The 15,419-nt window shown below is 52.2% G+C and overlaps 5 protein-coding genes across 5 annotated transcripts; 4 read left to right on the top strand and 1 right to left on the bottom strand.

The window, feature by feature from the left end:
* Window positions 1-698: 698 nt before the first annotated feature.
* On the top strand, window positions 699-5,627 carry SAPIO_CDS1828 (Uncharacterized protein; the record flags this gene model as incomplete). Its single annotated transcript, XM_016785007.1, has 3 exons — window positions 699-3,239; window positions 3,303-3,676; window positions 3,749-5,627. The coding sequence occupies 3 exons, from the start codon at window positions 699-701 to the stop codon at window positions 5,625-5,627; spliced, it is 4,794 nt and encodes a 1,597-aa protein (XP_016645304.1).
* A 2,884-nt stretch (window positions 5,628-8,511) lies between these two features.
* SAPIO_CDS1829 (Uncharacterized protein) lies at window positions 8,512-10,118 on the top strand (the record flags this gene model as incomplete). The annotated part of the gene is made up of 4 exons (XM_016785008.1): window positions 8,512-8,697; window positions 8,782-9,585; window positions 9,672-9,715; window positions 9,824-10,118. 4 exons carry the CDS (start codon window positions 8,512-8,514, stop codon window positions 10,116-10,118), a joined length of 1,329 nt encoding a protein of 442 aa, XP_016645305.1.
* A 657-nt stretch (window positions 10,119-10,775) lies between these two features.
* SAPIO_CDS1830 (Thioredoxin reductase) lies at window positions 10,776-11,824 on the bottom strand (the record flags this gene model as incomplete). The annotated part of the gene is made up of 2 exons (XM_016785009.1): window positions 10,776-11,343; window positions 11,424-11,824. The coding sequence occupies 2 exons, from the start codon at window positions 11,822-11,824 to the stop codon at window positions 10,776-10,778; spliced, it is 969 nt and encodes a 322-aa protein (XP_016645306.1).
* Window positions 11,825-12,008: 184 nt separating this feature from the next.
* On the top strand, window positions 12,009-13,833 carry SAPIO_CDS1831 (uncharacterized protein; the record flags this gene model as incomplete). The annotated part of the gene is made up of 3 exons (XM_016785010.1): window positions 12,009-12,071; window positions 12,204-12,492; window positions 12,590-13,833. 3 exons carry the CDS (start codon window positions 12,009-12,011, stop codon window positions 13,831-13,833), a joined length of 1,596 nt encoding a protein of 531 aa, XP_016645307.1.
* Window positions 13,834-14,051: 218 nt separating this feature from the next.
* On the top strand, window positions 14,052-15,062 carry SAPIO_CDS1832 (uncharacterized protein; the record flags this gene model as incomplete). Its single annotated transcript, XM_016785011.1, has 4 exons — window positions 14,052-14,124; window positions 14,206-14,512; window positions 14,687-14,722; window positions 14,801-15,062. 4 exons carry the CDS (start codon window positions 14,052-14,054, stop codon window positions 15,060-15,062), a joined length of 678 nt encoding a protein of 225 aa, XP_016645308.1.
* Between the last annotated feature and the right edge of the window lie 357 nt (window positions 15,063-15,419).

Here is a 15,419-nt window from a genome sequence, read left to right on the forward strand (position 1 = left end):
TGGGATTGGGACACTAGCCGAACAAGGAAACAATCACTAATGGATTATGATGCGATATTTTCTCGAGGAATTGGCATTGTAGTACAGAAAAAAAAATGAAAAGTCTGCACAGAGACACCGTAAGGTATCTTATGCAACCTTGGCTTTCCCACGAAGGGGCACTGGGGATTCTTACCATTACGAACAGAGCCGTAATATGACCCTGAGTTTCGACTATGCCTCCCGGACTTCCATTTTAGCATCGGTCTAGTTACGGTCCGTTGAAGTGGACTAGTATGGGCTGCGGTTGCTTGAAATCCGACCTATCCGCTTCAAGCTCTTCTCGGCCTGTCTCCTTCGGCGGCTGCCGTTAAGCGAGTCAGGTAGATCCACCAAGACCCTGGCCTCTTCTTTCCCCTTCTCCCTTTGTCTCTAACAAGCCGGCCTGTGTTACCCTCACGGGAGTCAGGTTCCGTCCTTTTCTAACTGGTGCAGTTGAGCTGTAACCGATGCATCGGCGGCCTCGTGGATAGTGCTATGTATAAATCCCTGCTAGGGAGGTCACGTATGCAAACGGTAAAAGATCCAAATTGCCAATTCCATTTTATCCCAGTCATAAATCACCATCTCCAGATGCAGCCTATGTGCTGTTGCTCCCACATCTAGCCCTTCTCATCATGCGCGTGAAAGTTATAGATGCCCCTAGAACGGCTAACGCCATGGTGGAATCCTCCATCGACCCCGAGATCCTCGACTGCGTGTCAGTAGCCTTGGCGCGGCGTGTCGATGAGGTTGACGTCAAGTCCAGTTTTATCGCGAATGGCGGAGACTCAATCAAGGCCATCATCTTAAGATCGTCTCTCGTGGCGCGAGGATACGATGTGACACGGGAGGGGATACTTACCAGCCCGTGCCTGAGTAGTTTGCTGCGTGATATCAAACTCAAGTCGCCCAGAGTTCAGGGAACGAAAGACGACCGATCGCACTCGACCTCGCCTAGCTCCATTCTACCCACGCCTTCACAGTCATCCGTCACCTCCCCATCACTAAAAGATATCATGACGCGCAATGGCGACGTTCCAGTTCAGCCTACCAGCGCTGTCACTGAGAAGTTCCCACTTCCACCCCATCGAATGGAACTTGCCTCCAATGGCCATTCGACAATAGCCCAAACTAAGACAGTCCCGGCCTTCCGCCAGGCTGCCGACCTTCTTACAGAAATGCAACTTTCTCTGATTCACGGAACCTTCACTCAGTCGAGCGCCAATATGATCACATATGTCGAATATCACCCATCGGAGAATATCCCAGCTCTCCTTTCGGCGTGGAACACAGTTCTGGAGTTCGAATCCGTCTTTAAGGGTTCTTGGTTCAAAGATTTGGTGTCAACACGGCCTATAGATTCCTCGAAGGAGAGAGTTTCAACCCAGCAAGCATTATCGAATGGTTTCCCAGGGGCTCCGGAAACGGCAGCGGCGATGGGCTCCTCTCTCAAGGTCACGACTTGCGACACCGGAAAGGACGGAAAGCCTATGTCGAGGGTTAGCTGGAAAATCCACCACGCTTTCATCGATGCGTGCTCTCTCCAGGGCTTCATGACCAAAGTGAGGGGTCTCGCCAGTGGGCTGGTAGTAGAGCCGGGCCCTTCATTCTGGGACTGGGCTTCGGAGCTTCGACATTATCAGCAGACAAACAAGGCCGACGGCGATGCATTTTGGCGTAAAACCCTGAACCAGCATCCAGAAGCGAAAGGCGAATTCTTACTTCCAGTCCCGGCGACCATTTCCACTGCATCCGACCAGAAAGAGGAGGACCTGGGGATTGAAACCCTGAATTTCGATATCCAAGACTTCGCGGACAAGTTGATGTCGACGGCAAGGCTGGCCAATGTCACCCCCGCCGCCTTTTTTTACGCCGCATGGGCTCTTGTCGTTGCCACATTCTCCGACACAGAAGAGACCGTGTTTGGTGCGGTTCTGAACGGTCGTAATCTCACAATTCCGGGGTCACTTGAGACCATCGGACCGCTTATCAATGTGCTGCCTCTTCACGTCAAGCTTGCCAGACATACCAGCGTTGAGGAATTTCTGACAGACCTGTTCCGCAACTTGGTGGAATTGGAAACGTATAGTTGGACCACAACCGACAATGGATTCACTCGACAATACGACTCTGCTTTATCCGTGGAGATGCCGGAGCCCGTTGAGCCGGAACGCCACCCATTCAGTCCGCTCGAAACCCATACAACGCAGCGTTCCCAAGTCCCCATCAGTATCACGGTCAAGGGATTCAGGACGGTTAAGCTTGACTTTCACTCTGACAGATTCAACCAACATGATATGGTTTCGGTCGCGAATTGTTACGAGCAGGCTCTCTCGCTCCTGATGAACCCGGAGACAACAATAGGGAACGTCATGAAGAGTCTCCTCTCCTGCCCTTCCCATGCCAGGCTGATGAAATGGGGCAATTCCATTTCAGGTCTCACCACAATGCCTTCTGTCACGCAAGATCTTGTGACACTATTCGAGGGAATTGCAGATGCTCACCCTGATGTCACGGCGGTGGAAAAGGGCGATACGAAGCTCTCCTACCGTGAGCTTGATATCCTATCCAATCAAGTCGCTCACAAACTCGTCTCGATGGTGTCTCCCGGTGACGTGGTTTGCGTACATGCGGATAAATCCTTCAACTGGATTTGTGCTATCTGGGGTGCGTTGAAAGCCGGATGTGTCTATTGTCCCCTCGACCCTTTCCTTCCACCAAAGCTCCGAGACAACATGATTTGTTCTGCTGGTGCCACAGCAATAATCACCAGTACCGATGAACAGCTCCTTATATTGCGCGCCTCGCCATGTAAAGAGGGGTCAACATTCTCAGTTGAGTCCGCCTCTCGAAGCGAACCAACCACATTTGCGCGACGAACCTCGCCACAACCGTGGAGTGCCGCCTACGTCTGTTTCACGTCTGGTTCTACTGGAGTTCCCAAACCCGTCTTATGCACACATGCCGGCTTGGTCGCGTTCCAAAGTGATCTGACTGTGCGCTTGAATGCCAAACCGGGGGTGCGCATCTCGCAGATCATGTCGGTGGCGTTTGACGGCAGCGTCCACGAGATATTCTCGGCGCTCACTTATGGCGCCACATTGGTTCTTCCTGCCGGAGCAGACTCTCTGGAACCGCTCAGTAGGTCTGACTCGGCGATCCTCACGCCGTCGGTTGCACGCGCCTTGGACCCGGGTGATTTTCCGAATCTTCAATGGGTAAATATCCACATTTATTCTTAGTCCGTGCAAGTTCGCAACTAACAACAGGGGCTCATTCAGGTCTACCTCGTCGGAGAGCCCGTTCCGCAGAGCGTCGCAGATAAGTGGTCGGCTTTCAAAGCGCTCTACAACATGTACGGGCCAACCGAGGCGACATGCGGTGCCACCATCAAAAGACTCTTGCCGCACCACCCGGTAACGATCGGCGTGCCGAATCCTACAACCCGTCTTTACATTCTCAGCAAAGGCCGGACGTTAGCACAGCCGGGAATGATCGGGCGTATCCATCTTGCAGGCGTGCAAGTATCCCAGGGCTATCGCGGAATGCCGCAGCAGACCGAAGAACGATTCCTCCCCGACAATATCATGGGGAATGGAGAGAGAATGTATGACTCAGGCGACCTGGGCTACTGGAATGAAGAGGGTGAAGTTGTGTATGTTGGACGAGATGATCGCCAAGTCAAGTTACGAGGGTACCGACTTGACCTCAATGACTTAGAGATCAGAATCGCGCGAGACATCTGTGAGATCCAAGCTGTGGCTATTACACGTCGCGGCGGAGCTGGAGATGAACTCGTCGCCATGGTGCAGCCGGCTGATGTGGACCTCATCGATCTACGCGTTAGGCTTGCTGATACGCTGCCGCGATATGCAATTCCTAGTCATCTCATTGCTGTGGATAGAATACCAACCACCTTGGCGGGGAAGATTGACTACAAAGCCATCGCGTCTGCAGAGGCATCCAAAAATGTGGCCAAGGGTCCCGCTCTTGTTACCGATACCGAGAGGGCTGTCGCATCAGCGTTTCTAGCGGTTCTCCAGAAAGCACCTTCGGATGTCCCCGTGAACAGGCAGCAAACCCTCGCCGAAATGGGGGGCCACTCCCTCGAGCAAATCAGGCTAGCAAGATACCTCACAAAGAACCTGGGCGTTGCGATTCCCCTTAGGACGGTTATCTCGAATTCTACAATTGAGGCATTGGGACGCGCCATCGACGAAATTATCAAGGCGAAGAAACCTTCTCCTCCTGAATTGTCTCCGGCGGCTCCTGCTAATGTAGCGCCCATCGAACAAGAATGGCTGGAGAAGTCCCAGGTAGGAGCTGGCACCTCATGCTTCAACGTGGCGTTCCTCGGGCGAATGAAGCCAGATAGAGTGGACAGCCGCCGGCTTGAGGATGCGTTCAACGTGGTACTACAGAGGCATGAAGTCCTCCGCAGTTTATACCATCCTGATCGGCCTACTAGTCGGGCGAAACACTGTCGCAGACTTACTGGGCACTGCCCTAGAGCTCAGTACCTGGAGGCAATCAACGTTTGGACCGAGCTCAATCGCCCGCATAAGTTGGACCATGAGCAGCCCATTCGTGTTCTCATCACTGGGAAGGAGGTCCTCGTGGTTATGAGTCACATTGTCGCAGATTATACCACCATGACTCTGATTCTTCGTGAAGTATCCTTGGCTTATCACGGGCACCATCTCTGCCCTCCTCGAGCGGTTTACCCAGATCCTGCCTTATGGGGCGCAACTTTATCCGAAGATCACCGCAACTTCTGGTGTGAGTACCTCAAGGAGCCGCCTCAACAGCCGAAGTGTTTACGAAATGTAGAACGGAGAACCAGTTACCAGGGCACCTCCACCATCTTCCGGTTCAATGAAGACACGAGCAGGACAATATTACGGTATGGGTCCTCCGGAAACATCAGCCTGCAGCAGCTAGCCTTGGCGGCTGTCGCATTGGCGCTAGCGCTCGACGGACATTCGAACCCCAGTGATCCCCATGATCGGTTAGACGTAATTCTCGGCGTCCCTTGGATGAACCGAGAGTCCGCAGAGCACGCCGACACAGTTGGCCTGTTCCTCCAACCTCTCCCAGTGCGCGTCAAGCACGAATGGCGGCCCACGGATAACAGGCAGGCATTCCTTACCGCTGTACGAAAATCGACCCAGTCTGCCCTCGCTCACGGCCTTCCGTGGCATCAACTACTCGATCTAATGTCCATCACTCCCGACTATCCTGACCACCCCCTGTTCGACGTGATGGTGACTTTCCATGAGCCACAGATGCTGAGAGAGCTCTGTTTGGACATTCCAGGAGTCGAGTCTTGCCTCGTGTGGTCTTCGGGTGCCAAGTTTAAACTCATGTGCGAGTTCATGGCATTGTCTGACAAGAGTATTCTTCTGAGACTGGAGTACGATAACAAGTGCCTCTCGTCGCAGGATGTTGGAGGCTTCCTACAACGTGTTTCAGCATGGATGAACATTCTCGCCGGAGGGTCAATTTTAGATGGCAGCATAGCTTTAGATGGGGTTAGCGAGCCATGCCACGGATCTGTGCTTGATGAGGCGTGGGTATTGGGCAGAACCCTGGCAGAGCTGGGCTAACTGGTATAACTGCATCTTACTGTTTCGCCTTTTTATGTTCATTTTCTCTTTACCTTACCATTATATTGTTCGCTCTAAAGGCTAGATAAAATAGGAATAAACTCAAATATCAAATATCCTAGGCTCATAGCCTAACCTTTACCGTGATGATATGGGAAATCTAACATGGAAAGGGAGGTCTCCGGTGGCCACATATCCGAGTCACAAACTGAGTGTACTACGGGGTTAATCCCCTCTTTCTCCCGTTCCCCTCAGGGCAAGAGGCGGAACGGATCGTCGCTGCAAGTTTTGCTGCAGTGGGTAAGCGAGGTGGATGCGCGGGCGGGTGACGTTGGTCCTGTCCAGCCTGTCCCTAGGTGAAAGCCCTGGATCGGACAAACTTGGTGGTTGGGGTGCAGATCCAGCCGGCCGCATATCTCGAGGTCGCGCATGTCGAGCAGGTCGCATAACTTGAAGGGTGTGGGGATGGATAACTCCATCATGCCCAAGCCGGACCTAGGCGTGGCACTGGTCCAGGACTCGTGAAGCATACGAGAAGGGCGAGGCGAACTGAGTAACGCTACCTAGCGTCTGATGGTGGGTTTCCTTGTGACGGACAGACCATTCCCGCCATACTGTTATTCCACGTCTTGCCTAGCTCCCCGCTTCTCTCCATTCAAAATCACTTGGCTATTAAACCCCCCCTTCTGTCTTATTTTGCCGCCACCTGGCGACGATTTGTTCGCTGTCTTTCCAACCTGCCGAATGCCGTGTTACCCACCATCGACGCGCTCCTCAGGCTTCATCCAATACATACAAACCTATTGAAGCCCCGGGGCGACACTCCTTTAGTATTTACGAGTTCACATCCCATCCAAGACCCCGTCCTTTGGGCATCAAGCCAACCACCCCACCATTGTCGACCTGGTGGGTGAAATCATGGTGAAGCCTCATATTATTCGGCAGATTGATAACCAAGGCGGATACTTAAGGCGGATCTTCAAATCAATGGATATGATAGCTTCAAGAATATATATATATATAATAGAGGCGCCTAGATCTAGCACAGTGATAAGAAACACATTAATCCCGGTAGTCTCAACAGAGCTCGATATTGCTTCCTGTGCCTGTGCATCCGCATCATCGACCCACGCAAGAGCATCACCAGAGAACAAAATGACCGGTTAGTCCGCGTAAATTCACCAAGCGTTAGATCGCGCACTCGACTCTTGGCTAACTGTCGCATCTCTAGTTTACTGTTCACGGTGGGGTTGCCGAAGCCAGTCTTTCGGATATGGACACGATTACTGCCGGACTCGTCAGTGCCTACCCATGTCGCCAGTATACAAGGAATACGCGTGCTCACCCCGTCACCAGATATTTGCTCCCACGGCAAATGTAGCGCAGCAGTATATAATGAAGGTTATTCCTACTGCGAAGCCCGTAGGTTCTCATGGATATACGACACTACCGAGTCACAATTCTAACTTCTCTTCCCGCTAGACGTTTGCGCTTGGGGCCAGTGCAACGAGGTCATTTATGGCGACGGCTATAAATATTGCTCCAGCCGTCAGTTTCATTTGATGACAGTCCTTTCCATGATCCCAACATATTTACGCTCTTAGCAGACGTCTGCCGGGCGGGCAGCTGCGCCTCCAAAGTCCACGAAGCAGGGCGCCGCTTCTGCTTGAGCCGTGAGTGCTCCGGTTTTGGCTCTAGCTACATGATTCTCATCCGGGTTGTCTCTAGATAGGTGCCGGACCAATGGCTGTGATCGCCAGAGCATTGATGGTGAAACGGAATGCCAAACCTGTGAGAGTATCCTCCCACCTACGACATTGACGAAAGCATGACCTAACGACTCATGCACACAGGCAAAAATAAGTATGAGCTGGTGACTGAGGTCGTCTCCTCGGGGAAACACCTCGTGAAGAAGTGGTACAGTGATTGGAGCAGTGGATAAGGGCTATCTGTCGGTTGCAATCTCTGAGCCTCGTCTTCGGGCTGTCTGAACCTCAAATTCTCTGGACCCTCAATAGTCAATGCATCTAGAAAATGAAGATTCAAAACACATATCAAATGTCAAACCCGGGAATGCTGCCTAATCACGATGCTTTTCGGAAGGTTCGTTATGGGGCGTGGTTCACTCTGCCTCACCGATGCATGTTTTCGTTCAGTTCTTCCCTTCTATTTCGCATTATTGCTCGCGACTATAACTATGCGGTAGCCTTATTCTGAGTAAAACAATAACTAGCACCTTAGATTGCTTAGGGGGAGGTTGCACTTAGGCACGCCCACACACTCAAAGCTGTTAGGAATAACCCGGATCGGGGTCCTGCCGATCGGACCGTGAAATAAGCCCAACGCTGGCCCTTGGTCACCGCCTTCTGACCCTGGCCAAGTTGCTGGTATCCGAAGCGGGCCGGGTGGTATGCGGCGACCATTCAGGGCGAGTCAACCTCCATGCAGTGGCTAGGCAGAGAGCATGCTTGCCCAAATGAATCCCGGCGCTACACAGGGTGGAAAAGGCATTAGACGCGGACGGGACCTTCGAAGAATTTCCCAATACTGCTTCAGCTCGTTAACAACCGAATGCCGATAAGCTCGCGACACTTAGCTAAGCGTTCCAGGATACGTTTACTCTCTCCGTCTCATGTCTTTCGGAACAAATTAATCACGGAATCCCGAGCTCACCGCGACGATGCATGTCGATTGCTAGCTATTAGGTCTGATTACTCTTCCTGGAAACCCAAGGCTAGGTCAACCACGAGACATTAGCGCAGAAAACCGCGAAGCATAGAAGCGATGTACTTGACTACAGTGATACTCTTCTCCATATCTACAACCGGCGCTGAAGCCCTGACAAGATATCACGGATCTCTAAGGTACATTTTCCGTCATCGTCATGGGTGATCTCAACCAACTTTCGTCTCGGGTGAAGGATACCATCGCCTCCATCGTTCCGAAAATCGACAGCGCTCTCTCCGACAAGTCGTCCCGCATTGACCTAGCCACCGCCGAGAATTGGCTTCTCCGACCAGAACTTGAAGAAATCTACAAGACTGCCATTCAAAATGGGATTTCATCCAAGGTAAGGCTTTTCTGCCACGCGGCGGGCATAGGCATACTTTTTCTCTAGAACTGTCAACGTTCTAACCTAACGATCCGGCAATAGAGTCTCTCATACTCGCATGGTCTTGGTGGAGATGCAGAACTACGCAGCTCCTTGTCGGACCTCTTCACGAAGTACTTCTGTCCACACCAACCAATCCGACCCGATCATGTTGTGGCAACACCTGGCGCAACCCATTGTCTAGACGCTCTACTCACGACCATCTGCGATGAGGGGGACAGTGTCTTGATTCTTGTGCCGTATTGGAGCGGGTTCAGCCTGCATTTCCAGCTCCGACCTCGCGTGAATGTGATTCCGGTGCGCCTTGACTGGGTCAATGGCTCTTTCAACGAGCACTCACGTCCCTTAAACCAAAGCCTCCTCCCAGCTCTACTCGCGGCCCTCGATACTGCGCCGGACAAGGCCAAGGTCAAAGCTCTGGTTATCACCAACCCACATAATCCCTTTGGGCAATGCTATCCTGCCCATGTTCTCCGAGAATGCATCCGGTTCTGTAGGGAAAGAGGCATCCACTACATCTCAGATGAGCTGTATGCCTTGAGCCAAATCGGCAGGAATCCATTCATTTCGGCGCTGGGCTTAGGCCCAAACGGGGAAAGCACGAACGGCTGCAGGTCGCTCCGCAAAGATGTCACTGATGGTGGCCATGTTAGAAATAGCAAGAAGAGATCACTCACTGCGAACGGAACAGAGCCGCCGCCGTCGAAGAGAAGAATTGGATCCTACGGACCGAACGGCACTTCCCCCGAGAAGGAGAAAAATGTGGAAGATGGTTCGGAGGATGCTGCCATGATCCATGTCATATGGAGTACCAGCAAAGACCTGTGCTCGAGTGGACTTCGCATGGTAAGTCCACAAATGCCCCTCATCACCGAGACCACTCGAGGGAAGACAAGCAGTATTGATTCTAACTCGAAAACATTGCCTTGTAGGCTGCTCTGGTGAGCCAGTCGCCGCAATCTCGTTTAATTCTAAAGTCAGTTGCCCTGCTTTCTAGCATGCACCTCTCCTCACTAAGTTCGTTGGCCACAACACACCTTCTGCGCTCCCCTCAATTCCCGAATCTCATTTCCCAACTGTCTAGTCGACTCGCCAAAGCCCACGAGATGGCGGCTGCGCGATTCCGACGGTGGGGCACTCCCTTCATCACTCCTGACGCGGGGCCGTTCGTGCTCGTACGACTAGGCAGGAAGGAGGATGAGAGCGACATTCTTCAGAAATTGAGGCAAGTAGGGGTTATGGTCGCCCCGGGAGGAAGTTTTGGCGGGTCCGGTTGGTGCGATGGAGACGGCGGATTCTGGGCGAGAGTCACCGTGGCAGTGCCGCGAGAGATATTCTGGGACGGGCTTCAGAAGATCGAACTGGCATTGGGGTTCTAGGAATAAAGTAAAGTAAAATTGAAGATCGTTTATCCGAGCCGCCAGTCTCATCAGCTCATTTTGTGCTTGGATGGACCATAATCAAATAACATCTTCCTTGGTCTAGTGGTCAGGATACCTGCTTGTCATGGAGCAATTCGCAGGTGGCCGGGGTTCGATTCCCCGAGGGAGAGCTTTTTTTTCCCTTTTTTTTTCTTTTTGTTTTTTCGCCCTATTTTCTTATCCTCACAATTTTTTCCCTCGGAAAGACGAGAGCCACGGCGGATGAGAAGTAACAGTTTTGGGCTCCATGATGAGCAGACACGCCCAGCACGGAGGACGAACCCGAAGGAGATGAAAAAGATGGTGCTGAGGAGCGGGAGAGCCTCCTCGGCCTTGGAGAGAGCGACGGGATCCTTTCGAAAGATATCCCTGGGAGCCACGCTAGTGACTGATAAGAAGAAGAGCAGGCAGCGGGCCGTCCTCATGGGTAGGCGGATTGACGATTGCAACATTCCTTTCCTTTAGCATATTTCCTTTGTCCTTTTTTCCTCCCCAGTATCGCAACACCGTAACCTTGCGTAGAGAGTGCGGTCCACATCCATCACTTAAATATCTTGTTTCACGGAGAAATGATTCATACTTCATGCAGGTAACCTCGATTAAATCTATTCGACCTTAGCCAACTCCGCCCCAAGTTGGAACGAAAGCCCCCCAGCAGCCAAAACACCCGTCGCCACCGCCTGCGCGACGATCTTGATCGGCGTCGCACAATCTCCAATCTCCCACGGCAAACACGCCCGGCACAGATGCCTCCCCAAAGGGCTGCGTCGTCTGGATGTCGCCGGAAGGAGTGAGTTCCAAGCCTAGCTGCTGAGGGAACGGCCCCTTCGCTTGGCTGCTGGGCTGGTGTACCAAGAAACCCTCCGTGACGCTTTCCCCGTCTTTGAAGGTGAGAACGACTTCCGACTCCCCGTTGGTTCCTCGCGCAAACTTGGCAATCTTGCGGTCCACGACGTGAATCCTGCCACTTTTGGCATCTTTGTCCTGCTCAAGAAGCTCCTTGAGTTGAGCCGCGAGGTCGGCGTTTCCGTTCGTGTACAGGGTGACATTCTCGGTTAACCGCCGGGCCATATGAGACTGGTGGAGGGCCATCGCTGGGTTACCGGAGTGTGGCCCGATACAGAGGACACCTGACGACTGGCGGCCGCGTTCTTCGTACCCATGGCAGAAGAGACAATGATAGCTACGTTTTTTAGAATGACGGATCAGCATTTGTTTTGGTCGGAATTGTTGCCTTTTTTTTCGCGACTTATATTCACTCACATTCCATACGCCCAGCAATCTGTGAAGCCCGGAATGTCAGGGAATGAGTCTTCAGATCCGTGAGCCAGGACAAGCTTCCTAGCCGTCCACGAGCGACCCTGCGCGTCCGTGGCCTCGAAGTGTCCGGCATCGGTCTTCCGAACCTTGGTGATGTCCGCGCTCTCGAACTGGACCGTCTTGTAGCGAGCCAGCAGGTCCTCCTTGGCCTTGGCGCGGAAGGCACTCGGGGGCTGGTGGTCCCAGGTCGGGAAGTTGTGCATGTGCGAAGCCCTGGCGTTACGGTAATTGTCGTTGGTGAAGACCACTGTGTTGTAGAGCTGTCGGGCAAGGCCTGTTGCCGTTGCCAGGCCGGCGGCACCGCCACCGACGATTATGACGTCGAAAAGGGGGTTGATGGACATGATGGTAGTGTTGATTTTAGAAAAGCTTATTTTGTTTCGAAAGGTCCTGGGTGAGAATGAAAGTGGGAAGATCGAGATCGTTTGAAGACGAATATCTACGGAACGGAAATTGAAGGGGAAGGAGAACAAGGAGAATAGAAGAAGGTCGTACAATTATTGTGCAGTCTTTTATTAGCAGCTAGAAATGTCCGAAGTCCAGACACGACGGGCCGCAGATCTATTAGGCCCGGAGACTTTTGGATCGCCCGTAAGTCTCCGGGCTCCGAGAACGCAGACCCGCAGACGGCTTTAGGACTTAGTATTGGTATTTCGTCAGCATTATAAAATCTTACATTATAGGAGTCATCCTGGCAAAACTAATTGATTATTTTCCAATCAGGATAACGGGATTTTCCTCGCTCAGCTCCCCATCATGTCTGCAACGCCAGCGGATACGTCTGCGTCCAGACTCGGTCACATACTTCGTGGTCTCGAGGCCTCTCTGCAGGCATTCCACGGTCTTCTCACCGAGCCAACGATAAAAGAAGAGCTTTTCAAATCCCTGCACGATGACACAGGTCTTCCAAACAAAGAGATTTCGGCGGCAGCCGAGAAGGTTGTGGACCTCATTGGTTTGGTTGAACATCTCCTTGAACCGGCCCCTCTACGACTCGCGGATCACTTTCTAGGTGGGTTTTAGGGAGCTGCCGTGTTGGGAGCTCGCAGGTCGAGTACAAAGTAGATTCTAAGAGTCATCTCCAGGATATACAACGACAAAATGTTTAGTTGCAGCGGTTGATCTGAACATCGCCGACCACTTGAGCCAAGGACCCTTAAAGCTTGACGACTTGGCTGCACTGGCTCATGCCAAACCAGACAGGCTGAAACAGATCCTGCGGTCTTTGCACACGAACAACATATTTGCCTACAATGAGACGACCGACCATTGGGCGAATAACCACGTCTCGAAGCTCCTGCGAAGCGACCACTGGACACAGTGGCGCAATTGGGTGGACTTGTATGGCAATGAGTTCTACAAAATCGCTGGAGGCATTCCAGAAGCCGTAAAAGCCGATGGAGAGAAAAAGGACCGCTCCGCAGCGCATATAGTCTTCGACACCGACGAAGACATGTTCACCTATTTCCAGCGGCAGGGTTGGGTGCCGCGACTCCATCGGACCCTCGGAGGCGGAGCCAAGGCCATGGCCCCAGGAATTTTGACCGATTACCCATGGCAGGAGCTCGCCGACACTACCGTGCTGGACATCGGCGGCGGCGGAGGCGCACTGACCGCCTCACTACTGCGCGCCCACCCCACGATCCGCGGTGCGATATTCGACCTTCCAGCTGTGATCGACCACGTCGGACCGTTCTTTAAGCCCGAGGGCCAGTTTAGCGACGTAGGTTCCCGTGTCACGCATCTAATCCCCGGAAACTTCCTCGAAGAAATACCATCTTTCACAGCTTACACGATCAAGTGGGTGCTGCACGACTGGAACGACGTGGACGCAGTGAAGATACTCCGCAACGTAAGGACAGCCATCGAAGAAGGACCGGGAAGCCGGCTCGTGATTCTGGAATCGGTGCTTTCGGGCCGCAGGAGCGGCAGACTCTCGGTGTATGGCGATATCAACATGATGATGACGGCCAACGGGCAGGAGCGAACGGAGAAGCAGTGGCGGGCCCTGGCGGCTGAGTCGGGGTGGATGACGCATAGCATTCACTCGTTGCGGAATGCGTGGGTGCAAGCAATTGATCTCAGGCCTGCTCCTTTGCCGAAAGATATCAAGGTTTGCGATGGGGGCGCCGAGGGGACCGAAATGGTGAACCGGGACGCAGATACCGAGATCACCAAGGCCGGCAGTATTCAGGTGATCAAGGAGGGAAATGGGTTCAGAAATGTTCGAGAGGAAATTAGGGTCGAAAACGACAAGGCTGCTGATATTCACGAAGTCCAGGCCGGGGAAGAGAGTAAAACGGCCGGCATCCCACGCGGACCCAACGGCGACAGTGGCGAAGTGCCCCGTTAATCTTCGGACCGATATTTATTTTATCAATCAATATTATTCACTTTTCGTATTTCCGTTTTTGTGCGTATCCATCAAATCCACCATATCATCCATGCTAGGATTGAACATGAACTAAATTTAATTAATGTAAAGTGAGAACCTGATTTCCTCCTCTTCATGTCGTAGTTATCCACCACCGATCTAGACCCGTTGCTCTGGCCCGAAGTACGTCCGACACCATGGAACTGGGAAAATTCATTCAAGGAGACGTTGAGTCGGATGGACAGAATGTAGTGTTGTACGTCATCAAAGGTTAGTCTTCTTCATCTGCGGAATATAAACGACTAGGTTTGGGTCTCGTTTTCATTCGATTAGTTTACTGACAGGTTCCAGCGGACCAAACCTCATACATCAACTATATCAAACCACTGATCCTCGCCGTAGAGCTCGGCGCTCCGCATGTGCTGTCTATCATCGACACGAAGGATGAGTGGTACTTCAGGATACACCCGCAGAGGATGGTGCCGGCCTTGAAAGACAAAGACCCTGTCACAGGCGAGGAAGTCATCGTATTCGAGTCTACCGCATGTCTGCAGTACCTATGCGAACGCTTCGATGAGCAGGGTACTTGGGCGGGTAGGACAGCCGCAGAAAAAGGCAGTGTGCTCGCTTGGACTGCGTACCAAACCGCAGCACTTGGGTGAGTAGCAACCCCCCCCCCCCAAAAAAAAAAAAGTTTTATCTCCCGAGAGGTAAATCAACCCACGAAATACTTGAATATGGAGGGAGAATATTCACTTATTATGGGCGGGCACAATCTCGACAGGCCAACCGCAAAGTACTGGTTATACTTCCTCCGTGGCTACCCAAACAGACAGAATCCAGTGCAGTTACCAAGAACCATTGAGCAGTGAGTGCAAATGTCTGTAGCAATCAGCTCTCGGGACATGGAAAGACTAACCATAGAGGATTACAATCCGTTGGACAGGCTTCACAAGGATACCCTCCGACAATGGGATATCCTAGAAAAGCGACTTGCGGAACCTGGACAAAACTACATCGCTCTCAAGGACCGCCCGACGATTGCCGATCTTTCGTACTTGCCCTTCTCGATGCCGTATATGTTCAAGTTGTTTGAAGTCAACATAGAAGACTGGCCTCACATCGACAAATGGTCACAGGACATGCTCTCACGCCCAGCGGTTAGATTGGTTTTGGACAGGGCACCGAAGATCGGCCATGACCTGTAGCTAGAATCAGAAGCATATAGTAAACACGGATAGGAATCAATATTTGAATTGAGGGGGCTTCACCGCATCACCGCATCCCACTCGTATTGAGTAGAGCATAGTAATAGTTACCGTCTACCGAGATTCAAGATTAATGGCCCCCTCCTCTGTTCGGAACCCGCCATCCTTACCAAAATACAGAGGTAATTCTATGAAGATCCACCGTAACCGAGAAGATTTAAAGCCGGAGCACGAAACATTCTAATCGAGAATAAAGGATAGAAAAAAAAATGGGAACCCCAAGAGGAAAAAACAAAAAGATGGCATGCGCTGCTCTGGTTGGACTTCGAACCAAGCAATTCCCCGCTGGACACATAG

The sequence above is a fragment of the Scedosporium apiospermum genome, assembly GCF_000732125.1.
Source record: "Scedosporium apiospermum strain IHEM 14462 chromosome Unknown SEQ_SAPIO_0077, whole genome shotgun sequence".
NCBI classification, from domain to species: domain Eukaryota; kingdom Fungi; phylum Ascomycota; class Sordariomycetes; order Microascales; family Microascaceae; genus Scedosporium; species Scedosporium apiospermum.